The following is a 13,433-nucleotide window of genomic DNA, read 5'->3' on the forward strand; positions in this document are numbered from 1 at the left end:
GGACCTAAAGATATGATAAATTACTAAATATAAGTATATATTGTTATCATGGAACATAAGTATTTAATACTCACCAAATACGCTAATACATTAATACTCAATAAATATGAATATCGATAAAAAAAGTTAGGTATATTTTAAATAAAAAAGAAAAAGCTCCACAGAAAAGCAGAAACGTTTGATCGTTTCATTGTAAATAAAGTATACATTAAGAAAAATTATAAATAAGAAAATACTTATTTATAAACATCAAATAAAATAAAAATTATCGTATCTGCTTCACTGAATTAATAAATCTAAAATTACATTAAAATGAAGATTTATTTAGATACATATTTAATCAGCTTTCTTAGGCGCACGTGTTTTTTTAGCTGGTAAAGGTTTCTGTGATCTCAATACTGCACTTGCACGACGTAATGCAACCTAATCAATAATGATAATTATGTTATATTTTCAATAGAAAATCTATTGGGAAAAAAAAAAAAAAACTGTATATATTCATTTGAATTTACCTTGGTAAGATCTACACGATATTTATTTGCTTTAAGCAATCTCCGTAATTTATATAAGGATCGACGAGCTCCACTCTTCATTGTACTTCTGACAGTAGCTTTTGCTGGCTTAGTAATTTTATTTGCTTTTTTATAAACAACTGTAAATCCCTTTTTGTCGGGAGTGTCTACTATGCCAACACTTTTTCTATGAACCAAACCGGAGTAACGGTAACTACTGAGATTGGTTAAGTTGCTAGGTTCCTATAATAACGTGCAATAGCAACAAATTTATGTCAATAGCTTACATTATAATATTTTATTATAAAATCCTGTGAGACGTGGATTAAATTAATTTTACAAACCGTGGAAAAAGGTTTGTTGATATTACGTTTCTTCAAAAGAAACGCATTATTGTTACGAATTATCATCCAGTTTAGATGCGACGACATTTTGAAACCTTCTGTAATAATAAATATTAAAATCGCCTAGATTAAAATACATTCGAACAATTCCATATTACAATAACCGTTTTAATTAGCGAAAGAATACGAAACTAATATGCGTACAGATCGAACGAATAAAAATAACGTATCGATAATATTCTAATTAATAATATAATGCAAATTAAGTATTATATGTTTTAGTGCGATATGCGTAATTTAAAAATTAAAAATAATATAGAAAATATGTGTAAAATTTGACCAAGTACTCACCACGTGCGTCCTTACGGAAAACTCACAAGAAAGAACCTTTCAATATGGCGACAAACATGGCGCTAGTATCTTCGAGGACAAAAATGATAGAGGCAGGTATGTACGTACTAAACTTACGACATATCGAAGCGCTACCTAGTGTACAAATTATGAACCTATGCCTTTCAATTCTTATAGGCTAACCTGTTGGACGTTTTAAATACTCTGCTCCATATATATATATATATATATATATATATATATATATATATATATTTTTTAAAGCAAAATTATACAGAATAGATAAAATGTTACATTTAGAAAATATTTTATTATTTTTTATCCAAAGATTTAATATAAACAACTTCGACAGGCATTGGTGCTATATGACCCTCTATACTATCAAAATTATGAACTATAACCTTCTTAACTTCAAGATCAAAAAATATAATTCTGTTCTTTATGGTTGATATTTCTTCGAATTCGGCAATTGTCATATTTGTTTTATCGATTATTTGTTTTTCTGTTAAACTTGGATTTTTAGGATACATACAATCTCCTGGTAAGACATGCATCTTTCCATCTTTTAACAATACCCTGATCTGTTAAGAAAATTATATTATTGCATTATTATTAGATCATAATTGTGTAATTGAAAAGTTTATCTCATACCGGTAAATATAATTCTACTCCAAGTTTACTCCTCTCTATTGCAAAATCCAATAAATTTTCCAAGCACTCAAACTTGACGATTCTTGAAATTTCATAATGCTGTGGTGGAGCCATCATCATATCTGTAGCTGCACATATATTGTTTGGTGTATCCCACTAAATATAAAATTTAATAGCAACTTGCTAATAATAGTACTACAATCTTAATCTATAACCTATAAAATATCTTACTTTTACGTCTTCCATTTCAATAGTTTCATAATTGTAATATGGCATCAATGGCATACAAGCTATATAGAAAATAGTATCATAACGTTTTGTAGTAAAGTATGTTGGGGTTAACCAATTGCTCCATTCGTGTAAAGACCATAAATCTGGATAACACTTTAATTTTTCGCACATTGTATAGAATTCTGTAGCATCATCATGTACTTTGGATTGCCAATTTTGTACGTCCTCTTTGGAAACTAAACAAATAATATGATGTATATGTTTTTTTAGAAATATTACATTTATATTATATTCTAACTTTATTATTGATAATATTGTTGACTCCGTAAACGAATCAAAAGATAAATATGTAATAAAAAGAAAGTATTACTTGGTAGAGTATAGGCCCAATTAGAAAGAATACCATCTCTTTTAACTTGTTTACAAAGTAAAATACCACATTCTTCAAATGTTTCACGAATTGCAGTGATACGAAGAGAGATCTCTTTCGGCAATTCGTTTGATTTTGATTGAAATATTTGTGGACGTAAATTAGTATTAGGAAAAAGGGAATTAAAGCTGTTGGTATCAAAACCAAAGGTACGAAATAACTTGTGCCATTTTAAATCTGCATCAGCTGGATGTGTGACTCCTCCAGGAAATACATACGATCCAGGATAAAAACTTGAATTTCGATGACGTTTCAAGCATAGTAACTTATAATTATACTGAAACTATGTAATCGTAATATTAAAAATATACATTCTTAAATGTTTGTCATTATAAATCGCAGAGAAATTAGTTTATTTAATCGTTAAAACTTACTACTAAGGATGGTAAAGCTCGATTATATTTTTGTCTCTGTCGTGCGGTTAAAATCAAACTTGCTGATTCTTTCCAAACTTTCATCTTTCTATGTTTATTAATATTTATCCTTTAAAACCTTAAATATCACAAATGGATTTTTCACCAGAAATTAAACGAAAAGAAAATAATTTCATAACCTTTTTTTTACGTTATCATTAGAAGTATGACGAATATCGATATTTTTCGATAAATAAAGTATCAATCGATATTATAGTATACACCGTATTTAAAATATGACAATTCTACTTCATATTTTTAACTTATGCAAATATATTCTAACGTTTTAAAATGTAAATTAAAAGAAAAAAAATATAACAAACAACAAAGGAATTCTAGAGAGCATTTATAATTATGACTAGAATGATAGAATCTTTTTACTGCAATTCTCTTAGACTATATACATTTTGTGTATCTTATTTGAATAAAATATTGGAAATATTTTAAAATATTTAAGTTTGTACTTTCTTTACTTTACATTCACAAATATTGAATTTATTATTTACTAAATTTATTTTCAGATTTTCCTGTTGCTGCTACCATTAATTCATATAATTGATGTAATTGTTCATCCCTTAATTTATCAAAATCTTCTTCCTTTAAACTTTTTCCTATTGGTTCTGATGTCTGTGGTCCTCGCAATCCGAGTTGTTTAGCTAACGACAACGCATAATCCTGTACATTAAGTATTTATATATATATATATATATATATATTATTTTTTAAGATATTACTAACAATGAAGACAATAATAAACAATCTAATATAGACAGTTATTAATAAATAAATCAAGTTTAGTTACTTAAATATTATGTTATTATAATATCATAACCATCCATAGTTGTTTAAATATTAGTTGTAATTATTTAAATATTGCGTTATTATGGTATAGTTACCGTCCATTCGTTTAAAAAGATATGCGATTCAGTGGGATTGCATGTTTTGTGTCTCCTAAATTCATCATGAACATATTCATTTCCAAGGGCTTGAATTTCTGTTGGTAAACCACGATGTAACCTCAAAATCATTTTATACAACATTCGTACACGTTGGACGTGTGTAAGCGCTATCATAGTTGGTTAAATAAATAAAAAATTCTGTGCATTTATGACTTGGCTATCCGATGATTGGTGAGATTTAAAAATTTTATTACCTTACGTTTAAATGAGTACGAACGTCTATGTTATACTAAAAAATCAATACCGCTGAAAATGAAGCCCAATGACGCTTTAAATATGGTATCTAATAGCGGCTAATTTGAACCATTGACACTTCTACTTCGCACGTTATTATTTATTAAATCGTAATATTATGATAATAAGAGCAATGATTTGATAAGAGCTATCATGATTTCTTTTTTTCTTTTTTAATTTTATTAGATAAGAACGAACTATAAAAAGTCAATAGACGTATTTTCTATACTATTATTTATATATATGTACATAGCTTATATAATTTATCAAGTTCTTACAAAGTACTTTATAATAATAATAAATCTTAACTATATTCTACATTCAGATATTTTCTTATTAATAATTTCGAAGTTACATTCATCCCATGCGAGTGGCCGTAAATTTAAATATATTAATTGTCTTCGGGATCTCGGGTATTTTGAATTTCCTATGATTATCAAAAAGAAATAATTATATAAAATTTTAATGTTAAACTTTTTAATAGAAATAATAGATTTGAAATAATTTCATATAATCTTACCCGATTTCGTTTTTCTCCATACTTCGACCAAAACGTTACCGTACACGCACTTCTACGTCCAGTTTGTTTATTAAAAACAGAACACGTTGAAAATGGTGGAGAATAGAGGTGTAACGATACTGCAGGATTCACGGTGCTCGGATTTTCAACTCGATGCAATCCCAAAGAATCTGAAATATTAGGAATAATTAATTTTAATTCTTCTCTTTGAGAAATAAAAAATATTTTATACCATTGATGTAACAGATCTCGTTGAGCTTGAGTGTGTTCCTCTCGCGTTCTATCAACTCGTTCTCGGATTCTTTCGTCGTATCGTTGTTTTCCAAGATGGAAGGCCATTCGTACCGTGTCTTCATCGAGAAGATAAACATTTATTACATTGAAATACGAAAAGACAAGGCGAACATAATTCATAAACTCGATGCGTCGATTAAGAGACTTTGTGAAAAATAATGTTATTGAATAATGTGGTCATTGACCACGTTGATAAAATTGTATTATATTAAATGTGTTTCAAAATAAATGATATGGCATAGAAAAGAAAAAGATTAATAAGTACAAAAGTGTATCGAGTTAAAATAAATAAATCGAACCTCGCAAAGTTCTCCTTGAAGAACCTTCATAACACAGTGTGCGTTTGCGTGATCGTGAATAGCTGATCCATGACCTTCGCCCCAACATAACACCATAAGATTGAACCTTCCATTTCCTTCATCGACCAAATTCCTTGTATACCTATGGACAATGCAATCGTCTAAATTAGAAACGTTCTAACAAAGCTATTTTTATAGAACAGGAAGTAAAAAGCTTCACCAGATAAGTCTTTATTGTCAGCTGTGTATTTGCTAGCGATTACTCATTGATATTTCTTTTTAATATTTTTATTTTCAAATTCAATGGCAACATTTGAAAAAGATAATACGCTTATAAGGTATTTTTTCTTCTTCTTCGATATCGCACACATATTATCTCACTGGTCTTGGATTTTACAAAATTGTTTACCGACAAGGCAAGTTGCAGTTAAAGAAATTACTATGTTTTCTTCGTAATGCTTTTCGTACTTTACAATGTTTCGACTGGATGTCAAAGAACCGATGTTCTGGATCGTATAGAATGTCTATACGGAGAAGGGGCCATACGTGGAAAGTATGGGTAACGAGCCATTCACCGGATAAGTTCTTTTACAGCGATATACCTACATGGAGAGCGTGTGCAATTTAGTAACTATGAATTCGTAACTATGACTTTCTCCAATACTAATATACTATTAAAGTGAAACTGTATGATCTAGATAAAGATAATAAGTTTTGATTAAAAATATATTTTATATTTTCTTTGATATGTATGTATATATAGGAAATTATGTAATGCTTCTTATTAAAACTTTTTTCATCATTTCTGCATACGAGAAATCATTGTATACGTCTCGGTATTGTATATTTTTTTCTAGATATAAACATATCGTCTCCTTAGAGATGGATAATTATCGACTTAAAATTATATTGATAAGGTCTTCTATGTAACATTCCGTAAAAGTCTACATTATTTCTCGCTTAATCCGAACAAAGTGTATTATTCGTACCGAATGTTTTTGCATATATATATATATATATATATTTTTTTTTTTTTTTTTTAATATATCGCGTATGTAACTATTTCATAACATTTAGTTCTTTCCCATTAATCACGTGCAAGATAATGGACCACGACTTACATTCATCCCTTATCGCTGATACTCTTCATTTCGTTCGATCATTCATTTCTCAAATACGCGATAACAGTTATATGTGATTATTTAGCAAAACAGAAAATAAAATGAAAACGAAAACATGAGACAAGAGAGAAACGAAATGAAGAGGGAAACTCGATAACCTCGTTATGACCTTCGTTGTGTGTTATATTACATTTGACCATATCATTGAAAATATTTGTTTATACATTTGAAAAAGAAAAATACGTTTATAGAATAATAAACAAATATTCCGATGATCGATGAACATACGATCATTCGCGAATGTACATTTACTTAAATGCTTTATAAAATTCTCTGTAATCTTTATCTAACAATTTTTCTTTATCTTTTTATACAGCTTGACCCATCGACATTTAACATGATTACAATTTGATCACGTTCTTTTTAAATAAAGAATAACATTTTCAACTTTATTTTGAAACGCAGTCTTTCAAACTCGTTATCGAAAGCTATGTTAATGATCACATAAGAAAACAAGGTATCGATTGATGTAGCATATGCAATGTAAGACACTTGCTTTCAATCGATAAACTATATGTAGTCGAATGTATATAGTCACCTGTATCTGTCAAACTTGGCGTATTTCTTCCACTCCAATGGATTGCTCTTATATGATTCCATTAAGTCTTGAACGTGGTCGATGTCCACGTGGTCGGTCTTGAAAGCATCGTGTAACGCATCGATGAGTTCTCGAAGCGTAGAAACCTTCCCATGTCGAAAATGTTCTCCTCCTAAACTTTTCTGACGACAGGGCTCGTATAATTGAGATTCACGATTACAAATGTTCATTTTTCATGTAATATTTTAATCTTCCTTTCGAGAATTCGATTACAAACGCGTTTTACAAATTCAAATTGTATCGATCGTTGAGAACAATTTTCAATAACTTATTATAGTGCATCAAAACACTTGATATTTTTATGGATATTATTTTTAAGATTGATTCTTTTACAAAAATACAAATTAAAGAAAAACGATTATGTCCGATCGTTCAGATTGCACGACGAACACTGTCTAATGCGTACCACTACTACGACTTTTACTCGTCTACGGCTTCTACCGGTCTAGTACAACTCCACTACAGCATCTTATATGCAGCGTAAGATGCTCCCTACTCCGGAGATTGTCCGCAAACGAGCATTGAATTTTCGTTAAAAGATCACTCTTCAAGTTTATTATAAATATTTTAAAAGAAACGATTTCAACACAATGTTATTATGTTTCATTTTTATGCGATACTTAAGTATATAATAAATTTTTATTTGTCTAAAAATTATAACTGTATATAACAAATTTATAAAGTTGTTTTTTAGTAGCATTAGTTGCAATAATTATCGTTATAACGATTACTTCTCGATGGAATTTTAAGTTAATTTAAGTAAAATATTTTTCTTTTTCCTTTTTCTTTCTTTTTTGAAGAAAAATCGAGACATATTTGTTTACTTCTCTACGGTTGCTCAAGCGACGAAAATTACTCGTGTCACTAAATTTATGTTCCAACTCGTTTACGGTAATTTTGCTACAGTTATTGCAGTGCTCCTCAACTTATGGGCACGTCAACTAGATTTCAACAACTTTTGAAATATGTTTGATAAGACTATCTCTGCTTCTACGCAATACGGAAATCTCGCGTAATAAATTTTACCAACAATTTTCTTATAGATAGCGTCAGATAGATCAAATGAGATTTATTATTACGTATGTACGTGTGTTTATCATAATACATAGAACAATATTGAATGACCAATTTTTTTAATTGTGATAATACATTTATAAATTATGACGAAATTATTGCAATATTTGTTTATAATATAATATGCACGTAAAAATATTTCACAGCAAAATATGAGATAGTATAATAAATATAAATATAAATAAATAATTCACAATTGTTTGCTGTATCATGTAAACTAAACAATGATTCGTTACGTATGTGTAACTTTTTGGAAAAAAAAAAAAAAGAATTTATATTTAAGTAGACGTATGAGAAAAACGATAAAACATCTTGTTATTCTGAAAATGTCTCGGCCAGTATTATACTTAATGAGTTTCTTATCTCTGTACATATATTTCTCGTTTTCTTTTTACAAGAGATTTTTAGTCAACGGACAGATGCAGATTTTACTCTCGACTACAAAATACCTTCTCTTCTTTTTTCTTCCGAGCATCATTGAATGCCTTTCCACATACCATAGTTTCCTTCTCTTTTGCACGGCACGGTGAATCACCACACTTGCATGACCTTGATTTGTTAAATTCCCTTGCACTGATACAGCTGCAAGAAAGTTATTGTAAATCGATACAATGAAAGTACCATTTTCCCAATTGGTAATCCTTGCAATTAAAAGAAAAAAAAAAAAAAAAAAAAAAAAAAAGAAAAGAAGAAAAGAAAAGAAAAGAAAAGAAAAAAAAGAAAAAGAAAACGCTACATCAGGATATCGTACGACAAATTACTCTTGAATATTTCATTTAACTTACGTGCAGGGACAACTTTTGCAATAATAACATTTTGCCCGTGGTCTCCTTATAGTTATTTTTCCTTTTTCACATCTACAAGGTAATGCTTGACAGAAACAGCAAATACGAGAAAAAGGCATCGTTCTTCGTTGAATGTTCCTGTCTGGACTTCGACCGCATCTGTGACTGTTACAAGATTTTCCTCTCACGTACTCTACTTCCGGACTCCTTGATCTTTGTCTTATTTTTGAGTTATAACATATATATGTATATATATGTTATAACTCAGAGGTATATATATATATATATATATTTATATTTTAAAAGATATATCACGATTATTCTAGTACGCAATGAGTTGAGAAAAAGTATATAAATATTCTACCTGACATAACATCTTCCCTTCCTTTCGTCATCTTCCACGTTTCTAGAAGCTCTGCAACAACAAGGGGTCATTTTACATCTCTCACAACACACAGAATCACTTATTTTTTGTTGAAGTTCGCTCATCACATCCGAAAAAATACTCAATCGTTGATAAGGAAGATCATTAAAATCATAAGCTTTATGCGTTTTATGACAGTAACATTCATCAAGGGAATCCGATCGAAAGGCATCGAAATTTCTTGAAAAATATCGTCTTACTTCCGGTTTAGGCTTCCATGCCGTAACACATATCTGTTGATTACCGTCACAATCTGTGACGATAGGTCTACCATTGTAAATTTCAAACTGATGACATTTACAGACGTCGAATGAGAGATCACAATATGAACATTTACGAATCGGTGCTCTACAAATACATTTATCTTTAGGATATTCGCAATAAACGCAAATTGTCTCATTACATGCGAGTTTGCATGTTGGAATGTAATGATCAACGCAGGTTGTTTTACAACAACATTTGTCCCTTGGTTTGTGACAATCGAAACACAGTAGATCATACCTGTATCATATAATTAAAACTATTATAGTTCTATGTTGATTATTTGATATTGTTATTACCTATAGAGATTTCCCGTTTGACAAAGTTCGTCACGAGTTACCGGTTTGTCGCATTTACAATTATCCATTACAATAGGGTGGCATGCGAGAGGACGATCTTTTGAAAAAGAAAAGAGAATTGTTTGAGATAAATTTCAAAGGAATACGAGAGCTTAAGCTATTCCTTACATTCACAGATACAATCTACAACAGGTAGACGACAGTAACAGCATCTATTTATCGTGGCTTTCGAGCATTTCTCCTCCTGGGAATAACCATCAGCTTGACAACCAAGATTTTCCGGTTCCCTTGATTCTCCTTTAAACGTTATCTTAGTACAAGGTAATTCCTTGTTCGTCGAGTCTTCTTCGAAATCTCCCGTCGCATCTTTCCTCTTTAATAATAATTCACTCTTCCCTTTTGTATCTTTAACACGTTCAGCTTTTTTCTTATCTTCCGACTTCTTTACATCGCTCATTTCTTCGTTAATCGATTTGGACATTTTCTTATGTGCCAACATAGCTTGCAATTTCGTTTTGGGCCTTTTTTTATTTGGATTTCCAATTACCTTAGACGCGTCTAACGTTTCTTCTTCTTTTCTTTGTTCGATTCGCCGTGAACATCCAGGATTTTCAACGTTCTCTTTTTCACCTAAATAAAGATAAGAAACAAGTATTTTATATTTAAAGTATGAAAACTGAAGATGCCTATAGAAAAGGAAAAAAAAAGGAAAAAAAAAGGAAAAAAATAAAGAAGAAAAAATATTCAACAATGTTTTAAATACCTTGAAAACATATTTCGGTATCAGACTTGTCCCTTTGAATTGGTTTCGTTCGATCGTCTCTCGGATTATTTTCTAATGTATCCTTTTCGATATTCGGTTGGGTCACTTTGCTTTGCTTCACTATATTCATTGCTTTTTTAATGGATCGTCCCAAGAACGTACTCTTAGATTTCTTCTCCGATAAGTTCCTTTGTTTTCGTCCCTTTACGTCGAACGTTTCTTTTATACCTTTTCTGGCGGACATTTCTGAACGTTTACCTTTTAAATCCTGATCTACGTTACAACAAACTCGTTTTACCGAACTATTACTTTTTTCCGAGGAAGAAGCAATTTTTGACGGCGTTGATTGTTGATTTATCTTCTGTGAAGATGACATTTTCATTAGGGTTTTTGAAACACCTTTTGATTTTCTCTGAAAAGGATTTTGTAAACATTTCGAGGATGTTTTATTTTTCGTTTCTAACATATCTACATTCTTCATTTCGGCCTTTGGATTTGTCATTGCGTCCACGTTCGATCTTACATTACAATCATCTACGGCTTCGTGAATCCTACAGTCTTGCAAATTTTCCGGATTTTTCGATGTTCCTTCATTGCCCGGATTGTCGAAACAATTACTTCTATACATCGGAATACTCATGCATCGATCATCTATTTCGTCCTCTTCTATGATACAAGAACATCTCGACCACTTTCGACATGATCCTCTTGTATGAAGAACATCGAACGAGCTTCTTCTTTTAATCGGCCGAAATCTTGGTCGTTTTTTACAACAGCATTTAACTACACCACGGTAATAGCTACAAGGTTGATCGATAGATCGATTCAACGTATCTTGACAGCATAAACGTGATACGTTCGTACAAACGGATCTCTGACCTAATTGTTCATAAGCAGGACATTTTTGATAAATCGTTGCGGTAGAGGGACTCTCGAATTTCTCACGGCAAATCGTACATCTGGGCCTTAAACATGACAAGTCATGATGGACGCCAATGTAACTCGATGCTGTATCTTGACAACAACAACCATCTCTCGTGGAAGAAGTAGAGGAGATCATGCTATCAATGTCCATGCTTCTGTTTGACTCACAACTCGAAAATTCGAAATGATTCTCCATCTCGAATGAATCGTCGTACTTTCTATCGCAACAACTGCCATTACTTTCGTCGCTCTGAACGGCACATGGTCTTTCTCCCGTTGAAAAACAATTATCCGATTTTTCTTCTTCGAACGTTTGACATCTTGTTTCTGTGTTACTCACGAGCTTGTCAGATGGGACACTTGATGTTCGTGCACACGTCGAGTCCGTGCGTTCCGTTGTCGTTTCGGAACTCGATTCTGTGCAGGATTGAGACTTTTGTTTTTGTTTTTCTTTGCGCTAAGAACAATATATATTTACATAGTAATACTTAAAAGCTATTAAAGAAGAATATTGCAAAGATATTTACCTGAGCATTCTCGCTAGCTTCCGAACATATGTAAATGTTAACATTTCCGGTCATACGACGATTATCCGTTTGTACATTTTCTGGCGATTTACAACCCTTTTTCTCTATCTCCGGACAAGTTTCTTTTAGATTAGGACATTGTTGCGTATCTTTAACGTGTCCCTTACACCTTTTCATGCTGCATCCCAATGCACGCTTTTCATATTTTCTCGGATAATCGCATGGATAACAACGTGCTCTATCTAGGCATCTGCTATCGTCTTTGCTCCTCTGGAAAGATTCCTCGGTGGTTCGTATTTTTGGTCGTTCCTTATATTTATTCTCCAATAGAACGATTGACTTTTTGTCATCCTACGATGATAAAAAGTTGAATATTATTTTAATGATAATATGATATTCGGAAAAAAATTAATTAAGTCCCGAGGAATAAAAATGCAGGGGAATTTCACATACAATAATGTACGCAAACGATTCTAAAGATTATCGTGGATACTTGCATCTTAAATACCATTGCACACTGCTTTATTAATGTCTGCATAGCTTCTTTGACCGAACTGTTTATCATCTCGGTTAGTTTTGACGGATCAATTTCTTTGTCAGGCATTCCCGTCACGCAGTTTTCTTTAGAACATGCCCTCGAATTACAAGACTCTTTGGAATAATGTTTTCTTCCAATACTTTCTTTGCTTTTTTTATCGCTTAGCTGTAATTTCGATTCTTTTCGCGTTTGCATTTTTTCAAAGACGGGTATCGAAGTTGATCTTTCTTGATGCTTCGTTGGTTTTTCATTTTTCGATTTCGAAGAGCAAATTTTAACTTTCTTATTTTCCGTGTCAGCGTCCGACGATTTCGGTGGGTGTTTACAAAGAATTCTTCCCAATTTAAACATTTTCTAATCCTTATAATTTTTATCTTAACGAAATCTAATTCTAATAATTTTAATCTTGGCGGAAAGTTTGTTAAATTTGAACGTCATACGTAGATTCTTTCCCTTTTAATTTTCTTTTCCACGTTCTCGAAAATTTCTTCAGGAACGAGTGAATATCTATACTCGTCGACATCTCTGCTTATGAAAAAAAATATTCGATAATGAGATTTCTATCTTTTATATATCTTTCTCCATTGTACTTTTGATGCATTCCCCTCGTGTTACATGTAAATATTTTCTTTAGCTTTAAAGACTTTTATGGCTATTTACTATCTTCATTATCGGTATCGTTAACATCGTTCGATTTTTGTTATTGTTTTCGCTACTAAATAAAAAGGGAGCTTTAAAATTTCGTCTCATATATACAACGGTTACTTGAAAATTTTTTTCATTTAGGTTAATCATAATCAAATTGGGAAGAAAAGAAATGG

At 31.1% G+C, this 13,433-nt stretch overlaps 3 protein-coding genes across 4 annotated transcripts; all 3 read right to left on the reverse strand.

Moving 5' to 3' along the window:
* Window positions 1-302: 302 nt before the first annotated feature.
* On the reverse strand, window positions 303-1,341 carry LOC124954221 (60S ribosomal protein L28). Its single transcript, XM_047506802.1, has 4 exons — window positions 1,208-1,341; window positions 857-954; window positions 513-755; window positions 303-423 (listed from the first exon to the last, which is right to left on the reverse strand). Exons 2-4 carry the CDS (start codon window positions 941-943, stop codon window positions 337-339), a joined length of 417 nt encoding a protein of 138 aa, XP_047362758.1. The 5' UTR covers window positions 944-954; window positions 1,208-1,341; the 3' UTR covers window positions 303-336.
* LOC124954219 (succinate dehydrogenase assembly factor 3, mitochondrial-like) lies at window positions 884-4,170 on the reverse strand. Of its 2 annotated transcripts, XM_047506799.1 has the most exons (6): window positions 3,829-4,169; window positions 3,439-3,607; window positions 2,090-2,325; window positions 1,859-2,014; window positions 1,208-1,788; window positions 884-954 (listed from the first exon to the last, which is right to left on the reverse strand). In XM_047506799.1, the coding sequence occupies exons 1-5, from the start codon at window positions 4,003-4,005 to the stop codon at window positions 1,519-1,521; spliced, it is 1,008 nt and encodes a 335-aa protein (XP_047362755.1). In that variant the 5' UTR covers window positions 4,006-4,169; the 3' UTR covers window positions 884-954; window positions 1,208-1,518. The 2 variants fall into 2 exon arrangements, with proteins under 2 accessions (XP_047362755.1, XP_047362756.1); XM_047506800.1 differs by lacking the exons at window positions 884-954; window positions 1,208-1,788; window positions 1,859-2,014; window positions 2,090-2,325 and adding exons at window positions 2,660-2,802; window positions 2,894-3,011 and having other exon boundaries at window positions 3,829-4,170.
* A 174-nt stretch (window positions 4,171-4,344) lies between these two features.
* LOC124954220 (cysteine dioxygenase type 1) lies at window positions 4,345-7,486 on the reverse strand. Its single transcript, XM_047506801.1, has 5 exons — window positions 6,958-7,486; window positions 5,239-5,380; window positions 4,878-4,995; window positions 4,646-4,815; window positions 4,345-4,552 (listed from the first exon to the last, which is right to left on the reverse strand). Exons 1-5 carry the CDS (start codon window positions 7,185-7,187, stop codon window positions 4,517-4,519), a joined length of 696 nt encoding a protein of 231 aa, XP_047362757.1. The 5' UTR covers window positions 7,188-7,486; the 3' UTR covers window positions 4,345-4,516.
* Between the last annotated feature and the right edge of the window lie 5,947 nt (window positions 7,487-13,433).

Source organism: Vespa velutina, chromosome 14 (genome assembly GCF_912470025.1).
Source record: "Vespa velutina chromosome 14, iVesVel2.1, whole genome shotgun sequence".
NCBI lineage: Eukaryota > Metazoa > Arthropoda > Insecta > Hymenoptera > Vespidae > Vespa > Vespa velutina.